Source organism: Vanellus vanellus (assembly GCF_965231255.1).
Source record: "Vanellus vanellus genome assembly, chromosome: 25".
Classification (NCBI taxonomy): domain Eukaryota; kingdom Metazoa; phylum Chordata; class Aves; order Charadriiformes; family Charadriidae; genus Vanellus; species Vanellus vanellus.
This window is the reverse complement of record NC_138930.1, coordinates 4,712,383-4,738,424: the sequence shown is the minus strand read 5'-3', so window position 1 is coordinate 4,738,424 and position 26,042 is coordinate 4,712,383. Positions and strand designations below refer to the sequence as shown.

The following is a 26,042-nucleotide window of genomic DNA, read 5'->3' as shown; positions in this document are numbered from 1 at the left end:
ACTCTTCTTCCAATTTAGTATCTTTCAGACAGTAAAAACCATGAAAGCTTGACAAAGAATCATTAACTGGTGATTTTGACTAATGTTTGAGACCTCTTTTGCTTAGAGAGGCAGAAAACCATGCTTAAGCAAACTAAAAAAAGGAAAATGAAGACAGAGAAAATGAAAGTCCTTGGCTTTCCTCAACTGAAACGATTTCAACTTAGATTCCTGATATGGAGTTGACTTGTGTTGCTTCTTCTGCACTTTCACTGTTAACAGGTCTGGTTATTGAGTAACTCAGACTGTACAAGATATTTTCCCAGGTCGTTTCATACAGCCTAATTGCTACGACCTGCTTGTGTAAGAGCACAGAACAACTGGGACTCGCTGCATGTTCTCCTCTGAGGAGTTCAGCAAGCAGCTCGGGAGAGAACTGATATAAGCTCCCTGCTGCATCTCCTGCTTTGGGGGCCATGCTGGTCCTTTGAAACATGGATCTTTTGGAGATGGGAAGGCTGTGGTAGTTGGGAACCAGCAGAATGAGGGGGCCTTTGATAGTGTATTTGTGGACTTCTGATGAACTAGAGCCTCAGGACTTCGATGGACGAGATTCTCGACTTGCAACCGTCCATCTTGCCTCTGTGTTGAAAGCTACTGTGCCACAGCAGACGTGGCCAGGTAGGAATGGATGCCCCCACATCAGCTCTTGGGGTTCACCACCCAGTGTAATAGATAGTACCAGGGACGGAGATGGGTTTGGACTACGATGCCAAACTAGGAATGCAGCAGGAGCAACTGAGACACCGACACACAGTTACTTCTGCTGCCACGGGTAGGGTAATCATGGCAAACCAGCGGTAAAAAAAAACAGCTGGAGATGGCAACATCACAAACTGCCTCAGCTGTTAATCCCAAAATTGTGAGTCAGAGGCTGCTCTGTGAGCAGTTATGAATCACTGTCACAGCTAAACTGGAAGTCAGGCTATCTCAGCAAAACTGCAGCTGGAACTAATCCCACATGATATTTAATGCACAAAACCAAAACAGGTTGATTGGGCTTTTTGCAAACTACAGAGCAACACAGTGTCATCCGGGTCACTCAAGTGTAAAATGAAATGATGGCCCATTGAGATGACAGGTATCCAAAGGGCAAAGCTGTTCCCAGTGCCACAGTAAAGAGGAAAGCAGCTGCAAAGATTATGTCCTTTGACACAGCACCATTATAAGGAATTACAATCGGATTACTACATAAATAATAAATGCCATTATTAGAAACAATGAAACCTATCACAAAATGCTAAGGCAGTCCTTCCATCGACTAACACATTCATTCCCCCATCAGGAAAGTCTTTCTAAAACAACATACAAAACACAAATTGCTGAATCTTCTCTGATGTGCTTCATTTGGTCTGGATTTTCCTGAATTGCAGCTATCCTATTGTTTCAAGTTGGTCTCTGGGTAATGCATTAAATAGCAGTCAGCTTCCCCTCCATAAATCAACAGCCAAATCTAGCGAGCGAGGTGAAAGCAAGCACTAATATCTCCGTGACATTGTGTTCTGGGAGCTAAGTGCAGATACCTGCAGCAGGAAAAGGATTTTTCTCTTGTACCTCTTACTTACCATGACTCCCAGACCAGGCGCTGGCTGCTGGCCAGGCCAAGGCTTCTCATCTAAGCTGCAGGACAACAGACAGTGTTTTCTTTTGGCAACACACTTTGTTCGATCAGAGTCAGTCAGAGCAGTCTCAGGACCCAGAAGGTGGGTGGGGATTTAGATACTTAATCCTTGTGCAAAGTGGAACCAATCAATGGCATATCCATGTGTTCAGAGCTCCTGGATGGGAATATTTTAAAGCAAATAAAAATAAGCAAGATGACGAATAAAAAAATTAAAAACTGCCCAAATGCTATGGTACCTGAAGGCAATAAAATAGGTGTGTCGTAGCCTGAGTTGAATGAAGAAAAAAGAAATACAGCCATCATTTTGAAAATCATTACAACGTATCTCAGTAGTTTTTCTGGCTCTCTAAATACCTTTTTCCACTTAATTTACAAGGCATATGTGACTGCAAACTTGATTCAGCATCATTTAAACCACTATTTTGAGCTTGCTTTCTATATAGGATAAGACCCACTGTTTGGGATGTGCTCTGACTTTTGTGATGTGCTTCTGACTTGGTTTTCAGAAGAGGGATGGTCTCACCTAGTACATAATAGGCTGAAATATTCAGAAAAGGTTGAGTCAAAGATCTCCTGGCATGGAAATGATAACCTATTTATCTTTTGTACACATTTGCTGCTTTCAAGATTGAAGGCTGCCCCTGCGCCCCCAGCCCCCAAAGGGATGAATCTGTGTTTTCATCAATATTGTCCAAAAGAGAAGCTGGGTGTCTGATTTTCAAATTTCCACCCATCCCTCCAGACCTTGTTCTCATCCCCAACCCTCGGCTTTCCAAAATCCTCGCCGGGAACGGGCGCGCTGTGCTGTCAGGGCTGTTTGTTATGGAGGTGGGGATGCAGCCCAACTTCTGCTGTGTAAATAGCCAGGACTGATTCACTTCCTCACCAAGGTGCAGCACAAAACCTTTTTTCCATTTAAACGATTACCACCAACCATTCCCCAGACAACCGAAGCCATAAATTACCGCGCCGGCCCCGCACAACACACAGGCCGAGGGGCAGCTGGGAGACATTGCAACCGGGAGGCGAAAGCACAGACACCCCAAAATCACCTCACAACTTCGGCCCCTCACTTCAGGGACCCCCTCCAGTACTTGGGGGAGCTCTTTATTGTTTGTTTTTTTTTTTTTTAATTTAATTTTCTCTCAGCTTCGAGATGAAAATCACTCTGTGCAACAGCTCTGGGCGGTGATGCCCTGCCCGGGCCCACCGCTCCCCACAGGAGGCCCCACTGCCGGGAGGCCGGGGTCCCCCCACCAGCGAGCGGGCAGCCCCGGGGCTGTAGAGCCCGCCGGTCCCGAGGCCATCCGGAGCCCTCCGTCCCCTCGCCTCCCCTCACGCCCGCCGCTCCCCTCGCAGAGACGCTCTGGCCCGCTGCCGCCCGCTCCTCCCTCCCTTCGGCGCATGCGCCTGGCCGCGGCCGGCCCCTCCCCTCCGCCGCAGTTTACCTCAGCCAGGCGGGGCGCGGACGCGGGGCTCGAACCGGCGACTCTACGGGGAGTGAGGGCTGCGGCGCCGCGTCGAAGCCTCCTGGCCGAACCCCGCTGGACACCGCCCACCCGCAGCGAGTCTAACCAATCAGAGACCGCTACTCCCCCCTTTTCCCGTCCCGACGCTCTTCTAACCAATGCTGAACCCCCTCACGCTGCTAACCAATAGGAAAAGGGTTCGCCGTTCCGCCCTCCGCGCTTCCTTCAGCCAATGGGAAGGGGGACTATCTAAGGGACAAACAGGCCGTTCACCGGACGGGAGCCCTTTCCCGTTCGGGGGCGTGGCCCGCCCTGCGGGGCGTTGCCGTGGCGGGAGGCGTGGCCCGAGAAGGGTATATAAGGACCCACTGCGGCGGTGCTGCCATTTTGTGTAGCAGCGCCTGGAGAGCGGCCGGCGGGAGGCAGCGGAGGGTTTCGGGGTTCGGACCAGAGCGGCCGGATGGTGAAATCCTCCCTGCAGCGGATACTCAACAGTCACTGCTTCGCTAGAGAGAAAGAGGGGAATAAAAGCACCATCATGCCCGCTGTGCTGAGCCTCAGTACCGGACAGAGCAGGTGAGGGGCCGGGGCCTCCCTCAGCCTTCGCACCGCTGGGCGTTCGCCGCCTCCCCCCCCCCTCCTCTTCCCTCAGGGCCCGCCCTGATCCTTCTCCTCCTCCTCCTCTTCGTCCCTCAAGCGCCGGTCGCCTCCCCCGTGACCGGGGGGAGGGGTGCTCCGTGGCGGGTGGGGGAGGGGCGGCCTGCTCCGCCGCCTCAGCGCTGGGCGCTGCGGCCCGGCCTCCTCCCCCGCAGAAACGGGGGAGGAAAGGGTGAAGAAAAAAAAAAGGGTGTTGTGAACGCCCAAGGCGACGCCTTTCTCTCCCCGTTCCCCCCCCTGCCGCGGTGTGACTCGCCGCCGTGCCGGGCGACACGTCCCCCCGCCCCGGGGGGGGGGCTGCCCGCCGCTGCCTCCCCCCGGAGCCGCCTCACACCCCGGCTGCCTCCCGCCGTGTGCCACGTTAGCTGCCGTTTGCCCGCGGGGAGAGCTGCCATCGCCTCTCCAGAGTTGTCACAGCCCCGGCAGGAAACCACTGAACAACGCACACCGGCCCCCGGCGGGGGGAGGCTGATCCCCGAGCGGCTCCCGAGCGAGTCAACGGGCTGAAAAGGTGCCTGGAGACAAAAACCGGGCTGAAGGCAGGGCCTGGAGGTGCCTTCTCCCTACTGGGAGGGGAAGAAAATACCCCACAATTAGGCAAAGATATCAAAGGATTGAAAGCTGTGATCCCCTTATGTAATCGTAGATATTCTTGAAAACTAATCGAGGGTGCTGAGGCTACAGCAGAGCATTAAGAGTGTTAGGGGAGCTGTTAGTTTAAAACTCAACCAAAAGATTAAACAATCCCGAGAGATGCTGGGGATAAAATATCCGGATGGGGGTGACTGGTGTAGAGTGATGGAAACTCAGGATATCAGTCTTATCTCGTATAAAGGAAGGCATGGCTAGACCTCGTATGAGGACTGTGAAAGGAGCATTAGAATTTTAGAAAGCCATTTTTATACTTGACTGCAGTTTAAAGATTTTTTTTTTTTTTTTTTCAAGAGGACCAAGTGCACAGGAACATCACTCTAAAATATATTCTCAACTGGAGAATGTAGGCAACCATTACGGGCTGCCTTTCGTTCGGCACCAGGTGTAATTGTATAAAGGATTATCATTGCACACTTCTGAACAGGGTGCTTAAAGGCTCATTTGCAAGGTTAATTAGAAATGCGTAGCTCTACAATCATTTTGAGATAAAATATCTATTCTAGTACGAAAGAAAAGTGTCTCTCTTTCAAAGAACCTAAAATAATGGATTGAATACTCATCTAATTGAGAGAGCGCTATTTTAATTGTTTTTAATAAAACTTTGCAGTTGCTGTGCTTACTAATGCCTTCCAGTATATAATATTTGACCTATATGGCCATTCAGTGCCTTTCTAATACAGATTATTCATCCCAAGTTCCAAGCTCATTTTAAAAAAAAAAAAAAAATTAAACTTTGGACGAAGGGTGCAAAATGGTGGATTATTTTGTACATGTTTATTCTGATTTGCAAATGGCTGCTGGCACTCACAGACAGGACGATTGTGAAAATTTCCCTAAGGGCCTCGATTGCTGCATCTGCTGAGATGACGCAACTCAAGAGTGAGCCTGCAGGGTGAAGGATGGTGCAGAGGGAGGGGCCAGGCAGCACAGCCTTTGCTCTTAGTACAGTAGAAGGTTTATTCGCTTAAGCAAGCTTAAATGGATGGGGTGAAACTTCGCTTGCATATAAGAAATACGTTTTGTATCTTCAGAGTAACCTTCTGAACAACTGAACTTTGCCGAGCGGTGTAAAATTGCTCTGAAGAATTTGCCAGAAAGGCTTGTAGGTTTTTCAAATATTCAGGTGTGGTCCCCGAGTTAAAACAGGCGAGGCTGCTGCTGAGTGTGGTGAAAACATTAGAGGTGGTTACATATGTGAGACTATTCTGTGTAATTTTCTGACCTCAAGCCAAGAGTGCTGATGCAAAGGTCTAAGGTAATTAGGGCTGTATATCATGGAGGAAAATGATCCCTAGCTTGCTGGGCCAGTATACTCACCATAACGAGAAGAGGATCTTGAGTATCCGATAGCAGAATGGTTCTTCTCTTGAGATCAGGTCAAGCATTCTACTGCCTTGGTACAGAAATAGACCTTGCTCGCTTCAAGCTGAGAGTATTTTCATCTCCAAGTTAGTTTTTCCCTCAAAATACTGCAGTAGTAGCTGCCTGGGTGTGAGGCAGTGTTCCTGTCCCTGGTCTGGAGGGTCCTTTGTCTTGTCGTATCCCTAGGTTGCAGCAGGAGGAGGTCCATTGGCCTAGGTTTGGGTGTTGTGGTTTTTGTTTTTTTTTTTCTCTCTTTAAAAAACCTTGCCATCTGATCACTGTTCAAAACCTAGAATTCACAGTGCTTTGTCTGACGCTGCTGGTTTGCCTTGCTAACTGTGATCCCTTTCTAGTTCCAGGGTTCCCTTCAATTGCTGTAGTAACCTGGGTCCGGGGCCTCGGTGGTGCTCCTGATGTCCCTCACCCACCCCTGAAGATCCCAGGTGGGCGAGGGAATAGTCAGAGGGATCACAATCTTTCAGCTAATTTATTTTATTCGGTAAGTATGAATAATAATAAGCAGCTTGTTGTGGTGAGCTTGAATGCGTTTCTTGCCCCAAGCCTCTTAATGGGAGTTATCCCTGCTCCAAAATAAATTGGAAATAACTTTGCACATATTACTGCTACAGGATAATCGGCTGAATGTAACAGAAGAACTAACATCTAATAACAGGACAAGAATTCTGAATGTCCAGTCAAGGCTTACAGATGCCAAACACATTAGTTGGAGAGCAGTGCTGAACAACAACAACCTCTATATAGAGATTCCCAGTGGTGCTCTGCCTGAAGGGAGCAAAGACAGGTACGTACAATAAAATGCAGCAGTGGTTTACCTTGTCTCCATCTTGAAGGCCTGTCAGTAGGGTGGAATAACACTTTACTGTTGTTGATGTTCACTTCGGTTGTTCTGAAAGTTGAAGTCTAATTACAATGCTTGATGCTCCCTTGGAAGAGGCTGCAACTAAGTAATCCTGGTTTGAGTGCGGCTTCTACCGCAGGCAGAACCACCCAAAAGGTCTGTGATTTCAGGCTGTGTTCCCAGGTACTGGGTGGCTACTTCTACCCACTGAAAACACCGACCTGGTTCTGAGTCTGTCACTGCAGTTCTTCCTTCAGCTGCGACAGAAAAGCATGTTTTCTGTGTTCCTGAAAATGTAGTTTTATGCCCTCAAGTTAAATGTAGTGCTCAGGGATTCCCTGTTGGTGTGTCTCCAGCCCTGGCCTCTTACTTACTACGCCTGTGAATCCCTGTGCAGATCAGCTCACAGGGCCTTGCTGCCTCCAGATCTCTGAAGGCAGGCAGTGTTTGCTCACGTGCATTGAACACCGTGTCTTTTTGTAGTTTTGCAGTTCTTCTGGAGTTTGCTGAAGAACAGCTTCGAGTTGATCATGTGTTCATTTGTTTCCACAAGAACAGAGACGATAGAGGTAGGTATCCACTCTAGAGTTGTGAGTGTGATATTTGAGGTTGGTCTTGGTGGATGCTTTAACCGTCAGTATGGTATCAAATGGATGAAACTTGTTTTCTGCTTTTTTTTTTTTTCTAGCTGCATTGCTCCGTACTTTCAGCTTTTTGGGCTTTGAGATTGTGAGACCAGGGCATCCCCTTGTCCCCAAGAGACCAGATGCTTGCTTCATGGCCTACACGTTTGAGAGAGACTCATCAGAAGAAGAATAGATTGCAATGTTTGCCTCTTAGAGCTTTCTTGTTGTCTATAAAGATGATTCTGTAGAAATTTTGTCAACATCTATTACAGTATATATTATAACTCTGTACGAAACGTTGTGACCAACTGCTCTGGTGGTGAGATGTTGAAAATTTCAGACTCCACATCTTTTTCTGGATTTGTGCGCATGTTGTGGTTGTGCAAATAAATGCTCCCTCCAAATTAGCAGTATATTTCTTGAAGTTTAATATTGTGTTTGTGATACTGAAGTATTTGCTTTAATTCTAAATAAAAATTTATATTTTACTTTTTATTGCTGGTTTAAGCTGTTTAAGACTTGCACTCTGAAGAGAGGTGGCTCTGGAACTGCCCCAACCATTAAAGTTACAGGTATGGAAAGGCGTTGGTCATTCTTTGCTTGACTGGAACTCATGGCTACAATCTGCCAGGACTTGAAATAATCTAGCAGTTCTGTACATACCTGCTTTTAGTGAAATAATTAGCAGGTTGTCCATTTCCACTGGTAATTGGGATCCATCCCTGCTGTATTGGTGTTTCATAGGATAGTTCAAGGCATGGGTTAGTTGGGAGGTCACGGGGGAGATGCTGAGGAGTGTGGCTCATGGCTGCCCTGAGGTTCCAGTGTCTTTGACCATCGGATCTGCACCTTTCACACTTGAAGTCTCAATGTTACCTGTTAACTGGTGTGTGGTAAGCGCGCAGGAGGGCTTGGTGAGCTCCTTGCCTGTCATCTAGGAAGGCTTGTGGCACTTATGTAGCTCAATACTGTCATAGAGGCTCGGTGGCCTCCAGAACTCTCCTGGGGAACTAGTTGGGGTTGAGATATGGGGAGAAGAGGCTGTTGTCACACAGTGTCTGTTGAGGTCCACAGAGACCTGTGTGTGTTTGGAATGCTGAACAGTTGTGTTGTGCTAGAATTAACAAAACTGCTGAAGCTACTAGAGAGAAGTCTCCAAAGGACTATGCTTGGAAGTATTGTATTTCAATTTTTCCCCCCAGTATTCAATGTTGGCAGCTTTGGAGGGTTGTTTGGCACCATTTAAGCTGATTGATCTTTCCTCCTAGCAGTGAATCCCTGGGATGAGTTATTTTACCAGGTTGTTACACTGTGAGTGTCGGAAGAAGCACGTGATCTTCATGGGTGTGTGTTCCTCCAGGTCCTGACCACCCCACCGCGCTTGGCTTTAGGAGCTCTGTACACTGAAATGCTGTGTGAGTGAGGGGGCCCAAGGACCGCCCCACCGCTCATCCCTAGGCAGATGGTCTGGGCTAAGCAGTACTGGAATCGCATGGAACACCCCAAAATGTAATCCCTGAAGCTTCCTTCTCGGAGGTGCAGCGGGGAGTAGGTCCCATAGTGGATGGCACCATCTTCCCAGAGATCCTGGTGTTAAATTAGCAGTGCAGTGACAGGAGGATGTTATGGATGGGTCTGTTTAATTGGCTTCAGGTATTTATATCGGCCTCTCCCTAACCCTGTCCTGGCTCTGGCTGTGCGCTCTCCTCCTGTCCCATGACATGCTGTGCACCACAGCCGTCACCTCTGCTGGGACCGAGGCTCCCGGCTGTGCTGTGGGCCAGTCAATGCGAGGGGTCACCTTCCCATGTGTCTCTTGCCAATTTTTTTTTTGCGGCTGTACAATTGTGCTCTTCCTGTGGGTTTGGGTTTGTTTTGATTGAAAAGCTGTGAACTTGCTCTTCCAGCAGAGGTGGGCACGACCGGGCAGAGGGTGTTCCTCCTTTACTCAACAGGCTGGCAAAGCTCTGGAGTTCATAAACTGATTCTCTAGAGGGATTCTTGTTTTCCTCTGCGACCCTGTGCCTGTGATGTGGTCTGCTTTCTGCAGGGACGTGCGAGTGTGGAGAAGGACCTGGTCCCCCGTAGGCTTTTTGCTGACCTTGGGTGCTTCAAGCTGCTCCTGGCGGGAGGGGGTCGCCTAAGGTGGAATCCAGAAATGAGGGTGCAGGGGGGTGCTTGGAGGTGCCGCCCTGGGGTTGGGGTCCATCAGAAGCAGGTTTTTGTCTTTGTTTTTTCCAGGATCAGATGCCCGAGGTGGCTTTGGGTGAGCCGCTGCCGCGCCACGGGCTTTACTGCCACCTTGTAGCCATGCAAGATACTACAGGAGAGGTGATGGGGACAGCAGGGTTGGGGCTCACCCAGGACAACCCCTCCTGCATGGTTTTGGCCCAAAACCCCACACTGAAATTTGAACGCTGTTTCTGTGGACGGGCCATGCTTGGGCGGTGACCGTGGCGAGGTCTGTGTGGCCGGGGAGCTTGTTTGGTCCCCCCTTGCTTGGCCAACCTCCATGGGGAGGCCGCGCTGCCGGGTTTGGGTGCTGCTCCAGGAGGGAATGGTCGCTCACTGTACGCAGAGCCAGGCACAGAGGGGCTGTGGTCTTGGTTTGGTCTTCACCCCCTCCGATGAGGCTGCTGCCTGTGAAACCCACCGGCCGGGGCAGCTGGGAGCATCCTGCTCTGTGGTGACCCAACTTGTGGTGGGTCACAGCTCCGGTTTACCAGGGGTTTGTTTTGGGTTTTTTTGAGCTGGGGGACTCCAAGGAAGAACTGTCTCAAATTCAGCCGTGCCACAGCCTCTGGTGGCTGCCTGGTGTGCCACTGCCCATGTCCACAAGCATGCTGGGGCTGCCCCAGTGGTAGCTGTGAGGAAGCCTGGGAAGGTCCATCCTGCTGTGTGCACAGCTCTTGCTGCTGTCAGGTGACAGCTGCAGGTGGATTAATAATTACTTAATAATTAATTGAATACACCCTCAGCAAGTTTGCTGAGGACACCAAGCCGTGTGGTGCAGTCAACTTACTGGAGGGATGGGATGCCATCCAGAGGGACCTGGACAGGCTGAGAGGTGGGACTGGGTGAACCTCATGAGGTTCAATCAGGCCGAGTGCAGGGTCCTGCACATGGGTCAGGGCAACGCCAAGCACAACCCCGGGCTGGGTGGGGAAGGGCTGGAGAGCAGCCCCGAGGAGAAGGGCCTGGGGGTGTCGGTGGGTGAGAAGCTCCCCAGGAGCCGGCAATGTGCGCCGGCAGCCCAGAAAGCCCCCCGCCCCCCGGGCTGCATCCCCAGCAGCGTGGCCAGCAGGGCCAGGGGGGGATTGTGCCCCTCTGCTGTGCTCTGCTCTGCTCTGCTCTGGGGAAACCCCCCCGCAGTGCTGCCTCCAGCTCGGGGGGTGCCCACAGCAGAAGGCCCCGGAGCTGTTGGAGCGGGGCCAGAGGAGGCCCCGGAGATGCTGGGAGGGCTGGAGCCCCTCTGCTGGGAGGACAGGCTGGGAGAGGTGGGGGGGTTCAGCCTGGAGAAGAGAAGGCTGCGGGGAGACCTGAGAGCCCCTTCCAGTGCCTAAAGGGGCTCCAGGAGAGCTGGGGAGGGACTCTGGATCAGGGAGGGGAGCCATGGGACAAGGGGGGATGGTTTGACACTGGAAGAGGGGAGATTGAGATGAGATCTGAGGAAGAACTTCTTGGCTGTGAGGGTGGTGAGCCCCTGGCGCAGGGTGCCCCGAGAAGCTGTGGCTGCCCCATCCCTGGAGGTGTTCAAGGCCGGGTTGGACGGGGCTTGGAGCAACCTGGGCTGGGGGGAGGTGTCCCTGCCCAGGGCAGGGGGGTGGCACTGGATGAGCTTTAAGGTCCCTTCCAACTGTAACCATTGTGTGATTCTAATAATAATATGAATGACCTGAGCAGGGCCTTGCATGGCACGTCACTGTGGTGGCCACCCCGCAGCCACAGGGACCAGGGCGCAGCTCCCACCCGGTGCTGTGTGTTTCACACCAAGCAGCAGATGCGATGGCTCTGCCTTGGTGCTGCCCAAGACCCCCTCTGCAGCCTCGTCCCTGCGTGCAGCAGCCGTAAACTGACCCGAGCCATTTACTAGATGCCATCGAGGCTGTCCTGGCTAATCACCGCCGGGCAGTAGACTCTGGCTTTGTGTTTCTCACTGGATCCATCACTGGGGTGTGTAATGCCATCAAAGAAGCACATAAAGGACCGGTATTTAAGAGCTTCAGGTCTGGGTTTTATTGAAGCTGTGTGGTTGCTGTAGTTTCCCCCTTTTAAAATGTCATTTATATTTGTGACTATGCCACAACCTCTTTGTGAAAAGAGCGGGCTGTCCGAGGTGGTGTATTTCTCCGGTGCATTAAGGTGAGCGGTAACGTGTGGCTTTGCGTTGTTATTTAAACCAGCGAAAGCCTCGTGGCCGCCAGAGGGGTCTGAGGGGGTTTTGTGCAAAGTCCAAGCCCTGTAAGTCCTAATTGGAATAATCAGCCACTAAATTGGTGGTACTCGATCCTGTGGCTTCCATCCAGCCCTCCTTCCTGAGATGCTCCGATAAACTGGACTCACGGTAACAAACAAAAATTGGCCGAAAATGGTGAAAACACCCTGCGTGGTGAGAGCCATGGGTGGGAGTTTGGTCCCGGCTTCAGCATTCGTGTGCTGGTGGGGGAAGCGGGTTCGGGTTTGCAAACGGAGTTCTCCCAGCCAAGGACCAGCTTGGGTTCCTTGTGAACTGGTCCAGCTTTCGGCCAGGTCCTCATGGGCTCTTGGCTTTGAGGAGAGCTTTTGGGTGGGCTGAACTTCCGCTTGCCTTTAGGGCGTGTAGAGAGCCTGGGTGACTTGGTAGAGCGTGTGTTCGGTCACCTCCTTGAAGTACTGGCAGCACAGCCACTCCTCGAGGCCAGGGCTCCCCACCGCCCCGGCCGAATTCTCCGCCAACTTCAGGAGCAGCAGAGCCCTCTTCACCTCCACCCAGCTCCGGAGCAGCGGGAGGGTCTTCTTGCTCCTGGCGAAGAGCTCCTGGCGAGGTCCCCAGAGCAGGACCTGCAGGATGCTCCTTGCCTGCTCGATGGAGACCCTCTTGCAGGGATCTCGGTGGAGAAGCAGCACGGCCAGACGCTTGAGTCCCGTGGAATAGATGGACAGGGAGGGGATCTCGGGAAGTCTGTTGCTTCTGAACCCCAAGGCGTTCTCCAGAGAGATGTCCACGTGCAAGATCTCATAGATCAGCATGCCTACATTCAGCTCGTCTGCCACCGGGGAGGGTGATGCAGCGAGCCCCTCGGTCCAGTCCTGCTCTTGGCTGGTAGAATAAGGTCTTCGCTTGTCTTTAACCTTGAAGAAGCTGCCGATGAGCAGCCTTGGAAGGGACAGCCCCAGGGACGCCTCCTTGCCTTGCTGGCTCTGGGCAGGACACGGGCACTGCACCAGCAGCAGGTTCTCGGGGCAGAGGTCTCCCTGCCCCACGTTCTGCCCCCGGAGATGCTCCAGCCCCATGCACACCTGCAGGAGGAGGAGGCAAGCCAGGCGCTCGAAGTGCCCAGGGCTGGTCCGGTGCAAACCACGGGATCTCTTCACAAAGCCTGCCAGGGTCTGGTAGGGAACCTCAGGAGAAATGAAGACCTGCAGGACAGGGCAGGTGGCAAGACGGGCCGGCTCCTCTCTGGAAGGGGACCGACTCTGCTCCCCAGGGCTTCCCGGGAGCACCAGCTCCCAAGGGAGGCGGTCAGTGAAGCGGCCGATCAGGCGCTGGATGCTGCAGTGTGCCCCGAGGGAGCTCTGCACCCCCGGGCTGGCGCAGCACGGTTTTGGGACCTGCAAGGAGAGACAGGGCAGGGCCACCTGCGCGAGGCTGGAGCCCCGGGGTGCCTCGTCCTGGGCTGGGCCACCGCCTCAGCTCAGGGCCACCAGAACCACCCGACCCGCGCAGGGTGCTGGTTTTCCCCCGCACCCTCCAAGTCCGCTGTCCCCTTCCACAATGGCTTTGAGCGAGAAAGGGGAAAGGAAGGGGGTGGTGTAACCCCCCGGTGAGCTGCAAAGATGCTTTGGTGGGTCTCATCCTGTACTGCCTGAGGAACCAGCTCTGCTCAGGCCTCTACTTTGTGACCGCCGGCCCCTGGAGACCGCTTGCCGTGGCATCGCCCCCAGCGATGCCGTTCGCCTTGACGTGTCCTTTGGCCCCCTGGGAGCTGTGGGCTGTGCCAGCAGCGCCGTCCCATTCAGCAAATGCAGAAGTAGGTGCACAAAGGGGAAGCGCCTCCGTGACGGGGGTCAGCGGAAAAGCCAGCGCTCCTAGTTCACGCTTCCCTGCAGCATCGCAGCCCCCCCGCGGCGCAGGAGCCGCTTCCCTCTGCACCACCCCGGGCATTTGTACACAGGGGAGACACGGAGCTGTTGGAGCGGGACCAGAGGAGGCCCCGGAGATGCTGGGAGGGCTGGAGCCCCTCTGCTGGGAGGACAGGCTGGGAGAGGTGGGGGGGGGGGGGTCAGCCTGGAGAAGAGAAGGCTCCGGGGAGACCTCAGAGCCCCTTCCAGTGCCTAAAGGGGCTCCAGGAGAGCTGGGGAGGGACTCCTGATCAGGGAGGGGAGTGATGGGACGAGGAGGGACGGTTTGACACTGGAAGAGGGGAGATTGAGATGAGATCTGAGGAAGAACTTCTTGGCTGTGAGGGCGGTGAGCCCCTGGCGCAGGGTGCCCCGAGAAGCTGTGGCTGCCCCATCCCTGGAGGTGGTCAAGGCCGGGTTGGACGGGGCTTGGAGCAACCTGGGCTGGGGGGAGGTGGCCCTGCCCAGGGCAGGGGGGTGGCACTGGGTGAGCTTTAAGGTCCCTTCCAACCCAACCCAAGCCATTCCATGATTTTCCCCAATTCCCCGCTTACCTTGGCTGCACACACCAGCTGCCTTTGCCCAAAGGTGAAGCCCACTCGGAAGTACCAGGCGTCCCCGCTTTCGCAGCACGGCTCCCGGTCCAGCACGCTGAGCGCTGCCCAGCTCTTCCCTGCCAGCTCTGCCTCCAGCAGCTGCTGCTGCTCCTCCGACCCCAGGAGCTTCTCCTGGATGCGAGCCGAGAGCCGGGCCAGGGTGGCCACCTGGCATCCCAATACCACCCCGCACACCCCGGCCGGGTTCTCCAGGAGCTGCAGGAGCTGCCCCAGCTCCCCATCCGCCGTCCCAAATGTCAGCTCGGCCAGGCTGGGCGACGGGGCTTTTTGCGGGCTACTCCGGGCCACCGGTTCCCCCAGGCTTTGGGACTTGGTCAGGGGCTTCTTGGGTCCCCAGGAGGGTCTGTCCCACGGGGGGATGGAGCTGGGACCCCCCTCCTCGTGCGGCACGTGGGGCGGTGGGATGCTGTAGGGGATGCTGCCGGCCGATGGTGTGGGGTCACCCCGATAGTGCTGCGATGGCCCCGGCTCCGGGAGGGACTCGGCTCGCTGGAGCTGCTTTTTCGGCAATGGGGGAGGCAGGGGGTTGCGGTTGGGCTGAGAAGGGGGTCTCCCGGCTCCTTCCCCTCGGCTGGCCTTGCGGGGGACAAGGTGGGCTCGCAGTTCTCCTGGAGAGGGAGGAACAGAGCTGGTGGGGGTGAGACTTCCCCGAGGTGGGAGATGGGGGGCAGAAAGTGGGAGATGGAGCGGGAGGGGGGTGCAAGCACATCATTAATTGCCCCACTGCATATTCCCAGCCCCAAAACCGTGCCCGATGCCAGCCGGAGGGGTGACGGCCGGGCACCGCGGGAGGAGGACGGGGACAGCAGCGGGGTTCGTCCCCGCCGTCCGAGGTGACAGCAAGAGGGCAGCGGGGTCACCGCGTCACTCACCCACGTTGCTGTAGATGAGGGCCGAGGCGGGGGGCCGAGGCGGGGGGTCCCCTGGGGTGTCCGGCATGGGGGGGGGCGGTGGTGCGGGGGTACCCAGGTCCAGGCTGGCACAGCGGGTGCGCAGGGCGGCCCTGCACAGAGCCAGGAGTCAGCACTCCCCCCCTCCCCCCCCCCCCCCCCCTTCCTCCCCCAGGGAGTTCTGGCTCCTTTCGGTGCCGATTCAGGGGAAGAATAAGGAGAAAGGGGAAGCGGCGGTCTGGGGCGCCCTGGCCGCGTGGGTTTGGGGCAAAAGATGGGGAGTTTGGTGGCCCAGTGGCTCCAGTGCCTGCACTGGGGAGGGGGTGCTGCCTCTCCCGAGGGGTGGGGGCTGCCATGGGGGGCTTCACGTGCGCTGGCGCATGCCTGCACGGTGTGTGGGGTGTACAGATGGGGTCATGCCCGCCCTGCCGTCCCTGGCGGGTGCTGCCGGGACACAATGGTGGGAGAGGTGTGGGATGAGAGCGGGAAAAGCCTTTGACACCCTCCGGTGGGGGGACAGGACCGGGGGTCTGTGCACGGGGAGGGAAAAGCATGGAGCGGGTAAGGAGGGGAGCAGCGGGAAGGAGCCGTCCGCAGCCCCGTTCGGGGGTTTCGCTTCCCCGTCCTGGCCAGGCTCAATGCAAACCTGCAGCGCTGACCCTGCCGCCGCAAAGCGGTACCGAAACCACGCTGGCTTTCCTGAAAAACTCCGGTTTCTGCTGGGGACGTCACTCGCTGTGCAACTTCAGGCTTTGCCCCTCTTTGCCCCAGCTCAGCCCCCTGGTGCCCCCCGGTACCCGGGGATTATCGCCCTGCCTCTTGCCGCAGCGCAAAGCATCGGGCTGAAGAAGCGGGAGGAGGGGATGCTGCTGGGAAGCTCCATTTTTTTGGGCCCCATTTGCAGAACGATTTGTTACCTTTGAGTTTTCCCTGGCAGCGGCGGGCGCCTGGGGGGCTCCAACTCCATCTCCCGGCTCGGCAGCGGCTCCCGCTCCCCGGCGCTGGCCATGACCCTGCCGGGAATGGCCTTGCACAACCCACTGCAACCCCGCTTGCAGGAGGATGTTCTTTCAAAATCTGCTTCTTGCAAGTCTAAAGGAAGCCGGAGGTTTGGCCTCGCTCCCCCGCAGCCCCCCGGTGCTGCACGCTGCCCACAGAGGCTCCTGCTTGCGGCCGCAGTGACTGCATCGCCTGCAGCGCAACCTGCTGCGGTGGGTTTTGCGGCCCCGGAGCTGCTCGTGGAGACTGCGCTCTCCTCCCGGGCTGCTTTCTGGATGGCAGCTGTATTGAAGGGGACGGGGGTGGTGGGATTTCCGCAGTAATTTGCCCCCCCCCAACCACGTAATTAATTCTCTGCTCTCCCGGTTGTGTTATTCGAGATGCATTGGCGAGGCGGAATATTTTTTTTGTTTTCTTCAATGTTTGTTTTTTTTTTTTTTCCTGGGATTTCCTGCAGCCGTTGCACAAGAGGAGCCCAGTCGTTAGAAAACACTTTTTTTTTTTTTTTCTCCCAGGGCTTTACAGAGAGCATGAAGTGAAACGACTCAGCTGCTGAAAAAGAATTATATCGTCCCCTGCCGGTGTCTGTCCCCTCTAAAGTTGCTCTTTTAACCCTCTAACGCCCCCAAAAGTTTTAATAGCTGCTCCCTTCTATTCAGTCTTTGAACTAATTAGCAAATAACTAACGGCACTCATGACTGCAGCCCAGAAGGCCAACCGTATCCCGGGCTGCATCCCCAGCAGCGTGGCCAGCAGGGCCAGGGGGGGATTGTGCCCCTCTGCTGCGCTCTGGGGAGACCCCACCTGGAGTGCTGCCTCCAGCTCTGGAGTCCCCAACATAGGAAAGACATGGAGCTGTTGGAGCGGGGCCAGAGGAGGCCCCGGAGATGCTGGGAGGGCTGGAGCCCCTCTGCTGGGAGGACAGGCTGGGAGAGGTGGGGGGGTTCAGCCTGGAGAAGAGAAGGCTCCGCGGAGACCTGAGAGCCCCTTCCAGTGCCTAAAGGGGCTCCAGGAGAGCTGGGGAGGGACTCCTGATCAGGGAGGGGAGCCATGGGACGAGGGGGGATGGTTTGACACTGAAGAAGGGAGATTTAGATGAGATCTGAAGAACTTCTCAGCTGTGCGGGTGGTGAGCCCCCGGCGCAGGGTGCCCCGAGAAGCTGTGGCTGCCCCATCCCTGGAGGTGTTCAAGGCCGGGTTGGACGGGGCTTGGAGCAACCTGGGCTGGGGGGAGGTGTCCCTGCCCAGGGCAGGAGGGTGGCACTGGGTGAGCTTCAACCTCCCAACTCAACCCATTCTGTGATTCTATGATGATTCTGTGATTAGCAAGGAGCCTGGGTGGGTGGGTGGGTGGGTGAGCCCCTCTGCCCAGAGCTGTGGCAGCCCTCTGCAGGGATTGCTCCTGGCAGCACTGCGGCCGGGGATGAGCAGGCTTCGGCGACGTGGATTTACACGGGGAAAGTGGATTTATAGGAGGAAAGTGGAACCATCCGCTGGATTTCCACTATTTGAGCCGGGCTGCACATCCCCAGGGCTTTGAGGGGGGTTGGTTTGGGGCTCGGTGGGTGCCTGTGAGCCTGAAGCCGCCCCCGGCAAGGAGCCCACTCGCCTCGGTGGTTTCCTCACCATGTATTTTGCAATCCAGATTTCCTTGCCGACGCCGAGCAAGCCGGCAGGTTTGTGTCTGTCGGCCCGTGGCGCTCGCCGAGGGGCCGTTTCTGCGGTGCCGAGGCTGTATGCTCGAGTTGATAAAAATACGTGTTGGGGCTGAGTCATGTTTGAATCTGGCACCGGCTCGGGAAGGACGTGCGAGGCTTTGGGCGATGATGACAACCCGCTTTGGTACCCGCACGGTCCTTCCCACGCTGCTGCCCGCTTTGCTGCCGCGGCTGCTCATCCCTACGCCGCAGCCCCGGCCGGGACGGCAGCCCAGCCCTGCCCAGTTTGGCTCCCTCAACATGTCATCCAGGCCTATAATAAAAAAAAAAAAAAAAAAAAAAAAGAATATCAATGAAGCATTTAAGGTCCTGGGCTTATTGATGGTGTTCAGCAACAGGGTCGGTGTATGTCCCTCGTCCCAGTAAGTCATTTATGTTAATAACTGTACAACAAACTGTTTTAACCAAGAGTAAAGCTATTAGAAGCATCGATATTTTTCCCTAATGAGTAATGTTACCTTCAAGGTATACCGGAGACCCTTAGGAATAAAATTACAGCCTTAACGCAACGAATGTGACCCTTTCGCAGAAGCATTAGCTGCAAATTTCCCGCTGCCTCTTATAATAAGAAAGGTGACGGCGCCAAGTTCAAAAGCAACCCGAGCCCTTATAAAAAGGACTGTGATTGCATATCGCTGAGCCCCGCGGGATGAGTTAGAAAACGCTGATTTCCTTGTCCCAGCCACAGCGCACCCCTGAATCCCCGGGGGGGTCCTCTGCCCTCCCCTGGCTGATGAAACAGCCCATGGCTGCAGGACACGGACGGCAATTGCAGCCTCTGGTCCAGGGGGTGTCGAGCCCTTTGTCCCTCTCCGAACTGTGCCGGGCTGGGATTTGGGGACCGCAGGGAAGTTTTACTTAGCCAAAGTCTTTTTAATTTGTAAGGAAATTGGTTTCTCTTCCCAGCGGGAGATATGGTCTTTAAATGCAGCCGCTGGAAAATTGCATTTTTCTAATTGTCTTAATTTTTTTTGGTGTGGGGTTGGTTTTTTTTGTTTGGTTGTTTTGGTTTTTTTCCATTATTCTCACTATATCACTGCTGCGGGGACTCTCGGCTCGGGGCAGGTCGGGGCGGTACCTGTGGGCACAGCGGGTGCAGCGGGCACCCACACCACCTGAGCCAGGGTCTCAGCATCTTCCGTCCCGCACCCCTCATCCATCCCCCAAGAGCTGCCGAAGGAGCGGGTGGGCTCAGCCCCACGGGTGTCCCCAGGGGGCACCCAGACCCTTCAGCACAGGCACCAACCGTAACCCCGACCCTTAACCTCCCGGGCGCTCTTGTGCCAGGCTGTATTTTTTTTTCATGCAGGAAATGAGAAAAAAAAAAAACAACAACACTCAATTTCCTCTTTTACTCCCATGAGAGCTCTGCCCCAGCCAGGGGTGGGGGGCGAAGGACACCCAGGGCACCCACAGCACCCGCTTATTTTGCAACCAGGGCCACCCTCCTCCGTGGGGATGCCTCCCCGGGGAGCAGTGGGGTGTGGAATTTTGGGGTGCAAAGGCTGGGAACCGGCCCAGGGTCCTTTTCTCCAGCAGATGGAGGCCTTGCTTTGCTTCCACCGCCCTGCAGACTCCCAGTCCCCATCCCAGTCCCATGCTGGGAAAGCCAGGACTTGGAGGGGAGAGGGGGGTGGGGGAGGCTGGCACGGGGTCAGGCCAGCCACTGAGCCTGGAAAGAGGGAAATAAGGGGGATGTAGCAGCCCCTTTGCTGGGGACACAAGGCCAGCGGGTCCCCAGCCAGCTGGGCAAGGGGACACCGGGATGGCCGAGCGCCTGGTGGGCGATGGCGGCTCAGCCAAGGTCAGGGATGGCCTCGCGTGGGGCAGGGTGTCCCCTGGGGCTGATGGGACAGGACAGGGAAGGGGACCGAGAGGGTCGCTTCTAGGGGAACCCCCATCCAATACCACCAGCTGCTGCCCCTCAGCCCTACTGCAGTGCCCCTCCGTGCCTCAGTTTCCCCAGGCAGGGAGCTGGGGCGCAGAGTGTGTCCTCCCCCCCCCCATTGCCCGTGTTTCCAGTCTCATCGGAGGGGTTTAGCCCTGTGTGTACACACACATGTGCGCACACTCCTCTGTGTTTGTGAGAATCCTTTTAACACCTTCTCCCTCCCCCCCTCCCCCGGCAATTCCCCTGCAGCAGGAGGTGAGGCGCCACCTTTGCACCCCGCAGCTTCAGGGCATCCTTCTAAACACCCTATTAATAATTAATAATAGATTAATAGCAGCGGCAGTTTGTTAACACGGGCGCATTAATCATTTATCAGTTATTAATAAGGACTTTAGTACCCGCTGCGAATTGGTTTAGCACCATTTATGAAGGGGTTTGCAGGGCAGACGGTGGTGATGGGCTGCAAACCCGCCGCCGTTTCCAGCCACCGCCACTTTAAACCTGCGGGATTTGCTTCCACTACCGTTTGTCACACGTGGGGGAATCTAATTTCTACAGGAGGTTGGTCAAACGTCATTGAACGTCATTAAACCGGACCCTGCTCTTCGGCATCCAAATGGTCCGTGGCTGCAGCAAGGGATGCCCTGGGACGCCGTGCTTCCAGCTTCACCCCACCTCCAGCCCTCCCAGTTCTCCCAGTCTGGCTTTTCCTGCTGGTTTTCTGGGATGGATGATCATCTTAAACTGAGCTTTGGGGTTTTAACATCTGCCCGAACTCCAGGACAGCCTCGGGTTTGCACCGGGCTGGAGCAGGTCTGGAGAGCACCAAGGCACGAATCCCACACGTGGGGCGAGCGGCTCCGACAGCCCTTTCCGCGTCCTGCCCAGCTCCGAGCTCGCACTCAGCCCCGCTCAGGCTTTCTCCGCTGACTTTGGCTTTTCTTATTTGAGCCACATGGAGAAAGAAAGGGGGAAGAAGGAGGAAAAGACCAAACCAGCCACAAAAGTCCCCCTTTTCTTTTTTTTTTCCTTTTTTTCCCCCCCCGCAAATACATTTCACATGCTCGTTACATACAAAACTGTGCCAGGTCTGCACTGCCCAAACCTGTCTTTGCTGCCGGCTGCAAGGGTCCGTGCCCGACCCCCTCCCCACCCCCCCACCACCCCCAGGTAAAAAAAAAACCAAACCCAGACACGAAACAAGGGCGCGCGGGTGATGCCGGTGGGACCCCTGGTACGACACGGCATGCACGGCTCGGGGAGAAGAGGGGGCACCGGGCATGCGAAGGGCAACGGCCGGACCCACGGCAGGGGACGGATGGGGGAAGAGATGGACAGCACCCCCGACCCGGGGAGGGGGCCCGATCCTGGCAGTGCCTGGCTGCAGCTCGGGGGGGGCACCTCGGGTCCTTCGCCCCTCTCCCCCGGGGGTCGGGGACGACCCAGCACCCATAGGTGCAAGAGCAGGATGGGGACAGCAGGACAGGGTGCAGGGGACAACCAGAGCAGCCGTGCTCACTTGTGCCCCACTTGGGCGGCCACAGCCCCGAACCCACGGGAGCTCCTGCTTCCCCCGCGGGCCCAGGGATGGCCGGCAGGAGATGGGCAGCTGCCTCCTCCAGCTCCTGCAGCCAGCATGCCCAGCCTGCCCAGTGCCGCCGGGAGAAAGGGACATCCCGGTGGGGGGACGTGCCTGTGGGAACAGGGATGGAGGTGGGACCTGCAGCAACCCCCATGAGTGCACACGGTGGGAGGAGGAGGAGGAAGCGATGGGTTCCCCCACCTGTCTAGATCCCATGAAGGCTCTTCCCTTCCAGCTCTGCTCCTTCTCCCACCCAAAACCCCTGAGCTGAAGGGCAGGGGTGGGAGGGGAAGAGGGGGACTGTCCCCACGGCTGCAGGGAGCAGAGCCCGGGGACACTGACCCGCGGTCCCCAGCGCAGGATCCGGGCGGATACGATAGAGGTGCCAGCCAGGCCCTTCTCCCAGTGCTTTTGCCGCCGGTTCCCCAGCTGCTCGTCCCAAATCTTTCTCTCCTCTCCTTTCCTGGGCTGTACGGCCTCCCCGCGCAGGACGAGCCAGCTCCTGCTCTCCCGCAGACTTCGACTTTGCAAGCCAAAGAAAACGGACCCCCAAATGCCTTTTGCACCCGTACGAACCCCAACCGCCCTCCCCTGCACCCCAACCACTGCCGTGGTGGCTTGAGTGGATGCAAAGAGGGGGCCTTACATCACCCTGGGGCTGCTCCTCCTGATTTTAATGACTTTGGCCTCATTTTGCCCTTTTTTTTCCCCCTTTTTTTCTCGCTGACACCTCCCTAGAGCTCGGCCTCGGGAGGGTTATTATTGCTTGTGCAGGAGCGCTCCCGGGCACCCGCGTTTGCAGATGCCACCTCTCAAATCCGCTGATGGGAAGCTCTCAAGGCACAGCTGTGCCCTGGGGGGGGGGGTCCAGCTTTGAGGAGGGGGTGGGGAAGACCCCCCAGCTCGGCACAATGCCCCAATGCCCCAGTCCCGCATCGCCCCGGAAGACTTTTCTCTTGAAAATTCATTAAAACAAAATATCGTTGGACCAAAAAAAAAACAAAAAAACAACCCCCAAACCAACAACAAGAGAAGAGAACAACCACCAGGAAAGTTTTCTGGAGAGTGTCTTAAAAATACAAAGGGAAAAGGGGAAAAAAAAGGAGCAGTTTTGTTTTTTTTTTTTTCCCAGGCCCAAACGTTGCTGATCTCTTGGCTAGAGAAATGCATAGTTGGTAGCAAAAGTGTTGGCTACATTGGGAGCCCCCGGAGCTGGGACAGCCCCTGAGCCATTGCACCCCGAGGGCTCACCATGGGGCCGGGACAGCCGGGGTCACTGCTCCCCGACCCTGAGGTCCATGCAGTGCTGACCCCGCTGGCTTCCGCCACATCTCCAGTCACGTCCCAGCACAGCGAGGTCCTGCTGCCAGCCCTGGGATGTCACCAGTGCTCCCACATCCCCCCCGGCCCCGTCCCACCATGGCTGTGCCCGGCGCCGGGCAGCAGACAACTGTTCTCCTCCAGCAGAGGCTCAGATCATCTTCATGTTGAACTTCCTGGCTCCTCCTTGGCCGGTGGTGGTGGTGGGACCATCCACCTTACGGAAGGAGTACTCCACCGAGAAGTTGTTCTTGTGCTGCCCTCGGCCCCGGCTCCAGACGAAGAGGAGGAGGAAGCAGAAGAGCACCACACCCAGGAAGGTGATGCAGCCCATGGCCGTGGAGACCAGGATGGTCTTGAGGTCCAACGTAAACTTCAAGAAGACTTGCGTGTCGTTGTGGGAGGTGTCGTTGAACTCGCTGAGGTACAAAGTCCGATTCGCGTAGTGGGACCCATCGGCTGGGCGCCCCTTGACCGTCAGGGTGGCGAAGTAGGTGTCGTTGCCCCCCGCGTTGCTGGCGATGCAGATGTAGGTGCCGCTGTCCTGCACTTGGGCGAAACGGATCTCCAGGGTGCCCCCAGGCAGCACGGTCGCCCTCCCCGTGCTGCGGGTGGTGATCATGCGGTGCTGGGGGGAAACCCAGGCGATGGAGGGGTCCGGCTCCCCATCCGCCCGGCAAAGGAAGGATACGGACTGCCCTTCCCGGGCTGTCACGTGCTGCAGCTTCCGATCCTTTATCTTGGGCTTCTGGCAGGTGAAGTACTCAAAGAGCACGGAGTCCGGGAAGTCACGCAGGGCATTGCCCTGGATTTCAGGTGGCGAGGAGCACATGGGCTGCTGCCCATCAAAGTTGAGTGTCTTCCGTCGCTGCAGGATCCAGAGGAGGCGGCAGTCGCAGGCCAGGGGGTTCCTGTCCACCCGCAGCGTCTCCAGCGTGTTGACGGAGTGGAAGGTGCTCTCCTCCAGCGTGGAGAGAAAGTTGCTGGAGAGGTTGAGCAGCCGGATCTGTCTCAGGCCGGAGAAAGCCTGTGGCTCCACAGACACCAAGAGAGCACCCACGATGTGGAGCTCCTGGAGCCGGATGAGGTCTTTAAAGGAGCCCTTCAGCACAGTGCTAATGGGGTTGTAGGACAGGTTCAGGTACCGGAGGTACACCAGGTTCCTCAAGGCAGCGGCAGGCACTGCCGTGATGTTGGTGTAGGTGATGGAGAGCGAGGTGAGGTTCAGGCCCTGGAAGCTGGTTGGGGAGACGTCTTCCAGCAGTGGCCAGTTGTCGATCTCCAGTTGCAGGAGGTTGTAGAGCTTCTTGAAGTTTTGGTCCTCCAGCGCGGAGATGCTGAGGTGCCGGAGCCGTAGCACCTCCAGATTCTGGAGGTAGGAGAGCGACTCGGCCGAGATGGAGGTTAGGTTGCACTTCTCAATGGTCAGCTGCTCCAGGCCGAGCAGCCCCGAGAAGGCCCGTTGGGAGATATACACCAAGTCGTTATCGCCCACCTCCAGGCTCTTCAGGTTTCGCAGGTCCTGGAACATGTAGTCCAGCAGGATGACGAGTTTGTTCTCGCTGATGTCCAGGAGGGTGAGGTTGGTCAGTTTGGTGAAGACCCCTGGGGGGATGAGCTTGAGCTGGTTCCCCCGCAGCCGCAAGGTCTGCAGGTTGAACAGGTTGCTGAAGGCGCCCGGCTCCACATTAGAGATGATGTTCTCGCTGAAATCCAGCTCCTCCAGCAGCGGGTACGGGGAGAGGTCCCCCGGGTTCAGGCAGCGGATGCGGTTCTTGTTGAGCTCCAGGATCTTGGTCTCGGTGGGGATGCCCTCGGGGATGGAGGTGAGCCGCTTGCGGTGACACACCACCGACTTGATCTGTGGGGCGCACTCGCAGCGGGCAGGGCAGGCTGCCACCCGCGGGGGGCTCAGGAGGATCAGGTGGAGGACCAGGACCGGGAGCCAACATGTCATTGTGTAGAGCATGGTCTTATGGGCTCACTACCATTCTCCCATGCGCCTGCAAAGGAGAGAGATGCGGAGTCAGCGGCGAGCCCGGGGGAGGCTAACGAAGTCCTACCCAGTCCCAGATCACCCACCTGTGGGCTGAGACTGGAAAGCGCCCCCCGGACCATGGCCCTGATAAGGTCCCAGTCCCCTCCAAGAAACCCTCCGGACCCCTTTCTCAGCACCCAACGTGTGACCCAGTGACCGTGCCCTGCGCAAACCTGGGCTAAACAAGCCTCACCGCCTGCACGCACCCTTAGGAGAGAAGGGAAACTGAGGCAGGGGGAGAGATCTGCGAGAGGAGACACAGCTGCAGACCCACATCTCAGCCTCTGCCCCGCTGCCGGCTCACACCCGCTCTGAGCCGCTCATGGTGCACACCCAGCGGAGGGGACTGTGAGTGCAAGCACCCCGAGATAACAGGGGACACAGACTCTCTCCCCAGGGCAGCGTAGGAGCAAAGAAGTGCAGCCAGAGGCCTTGCAAACTCGTGACACAGGTGGGATGCCACATCCCCTCTGCTCCCCATGCGGCCACAGCGAGGTCTCATCCAGCGACAGAAATCCTTCCCAGGCCCTGGCCTCGGGGAGGTCCCGCAGGACTGGGGATGGACGCTCAGCGCTGCACGTAGGGACCGGTCCTCCCATCCCTGTCCCCAGCGTCGCCCTCTCGGAGTGGAGATTAAGGCGGCCGTGGGCACAATCTTCGCAGATGAGGGATTAACACCGACCCTGCGCGGCACGGTGCCCCGGCTGCCCTCCTTTCCATGGATTAGCACTTCGCCACCACTTTCCCTTTTCTCTGCTTCCCGTTCCCTGCTCCTGGTCCCCTTCTGTGCCCCAAATCTGCCGGGCTGCCACCACACCTGGACACACACCTCCCAGCACCGGTGCAAACTCCTCAGCCACCCCTCCATAACGAAGCACTGTCATTAACCTAATTAAGTGGCAGAGCTGCTCGCTTGGGGGTGCTGCGGGGTGTTTCTGGGCCTGGCGAGGGAACGTGGACAATTTTGGGGGGTACCGAGAGCAGAGCTCCAGCCACCCCTGCGGAGGTGCAGCGAGCGGGCCAGATCTCAGCCCCGTGCTGGGGGTGAAAGGCCCAAAGAGAAAAGATCCCAAACTGATGTGATCTGAAGCGGTTCAACATCTCCTGGGGTCGGGGCCTCACCTCCTGCCCCTGAAGCAGCACAGGGACGAGAGCCTGGGAGCAGCATCAGCACCAGCGCCGCAGCAGGTTGCCCACCAAAGCGACGTGGAGGCCCCGGCCTGGCACGGCGGCCTCCGCGGGGAGATGCTCACCACATCCTGGCAGCCCCCTCTTTCCCCTCTTCCTCCTCTTCCACCTCTGACTCCTCCGCCTCCTCACTGCCGGGATTCAACACCTTTGTCGGGGACATGGAGAGTGGGATGGAGGGCCCCCTC

At 56.5% G+C, this 26,042-nt stretch overlaps 4 protein-coding genes across 4 annotated transcripts in view; 1 reads left to right on the top strand and 3 right to left on the bottom strand.

Moving 5' to 3' along the window:
* Positions 1-3,153, bottom strand: part of JSRP1 (junctional sarcoplasmic reticulum protein 1) — a 33,742-nt gene extending 30,589 nt beyond the window's left edge. Inside the window, exons 1-2 of the mRNA XM_082495545.1 lie at positions 3,112-3,153; positions 1,605-1,817 (exon numbers count right to left, since the gene is read on the bottom strand). Coding sequence (XP_082351671.1) covers positions 1,605-1,654 — 50 coding nt within the window. The 5' untranslated portion in view covers positions 1,655-1,817; positions 3,112-3,153. The remainder of the gene's footprint in view (positions 1-1,604; positions 1,818-3,111) is intronic.
* A 377-nt stretch (positions 3,154-3,530) lies between these two features.
* Positions 3,531-7,785, top strand: OAZ1 (ornithine decarboxylase antizyme 1). The gene is given in 6 exon segments (XM_082495421.1): positions 3,531-3,708; positions 6,159-6,216; positions 6,218-6,304; positions 6,435-6,607; positions 7,148-7,233; positions 7,353-7,785. Coding segments are annotated over 6 exon segments (651 nt in total). The 5' UTR covers positions 3,531-3,592; the 3' UTR covers positions 7,484-7,785.
* A 3,723-nt stretch (positions 7,786-11,508) lies between these two features.
* On the bottom strand, positions 11,509-16,127 carry PEAK3 (PEAK family member 3; the record flags this gene model as incomplete). The annotated part of the gene is made up of 4 exons (XM_082495365.1): positions 11,509-13,101; positions 14,166-14,836; positions 15,101-15,231; positions 16,036-16,127. 4 exons carry the CDS (start codon positions 16,125-16,127, stop codon positions 12,100-12,102), a joined length of 1,896 nt encoding a protein of 631 aa, XP_082351491.1. The 3' UTR covers positions 11,509-12,099.
* A 6,652-nt stretch (positions 16,128-22,779) lies between these two features.
* Positions 22,780-24,597, bottom strand: LINGO3 (leucine rich repeat and Ig domain containing 3; the record flags this gene model as incomplete). Its single annotated transcript, XM_082495544.1, has 1 exon — positions 22,780-24,597. The coding sequence occupies one exon, from the start codon at positions 24,595-24,597 to the stop codon at positions 22,780-22,782; it is 1,818 nt and encodes a 605-aa protein (XP_082351670.1).
* Positions 24,598-26,042: the final 1,445 nt, after the last annotated feature.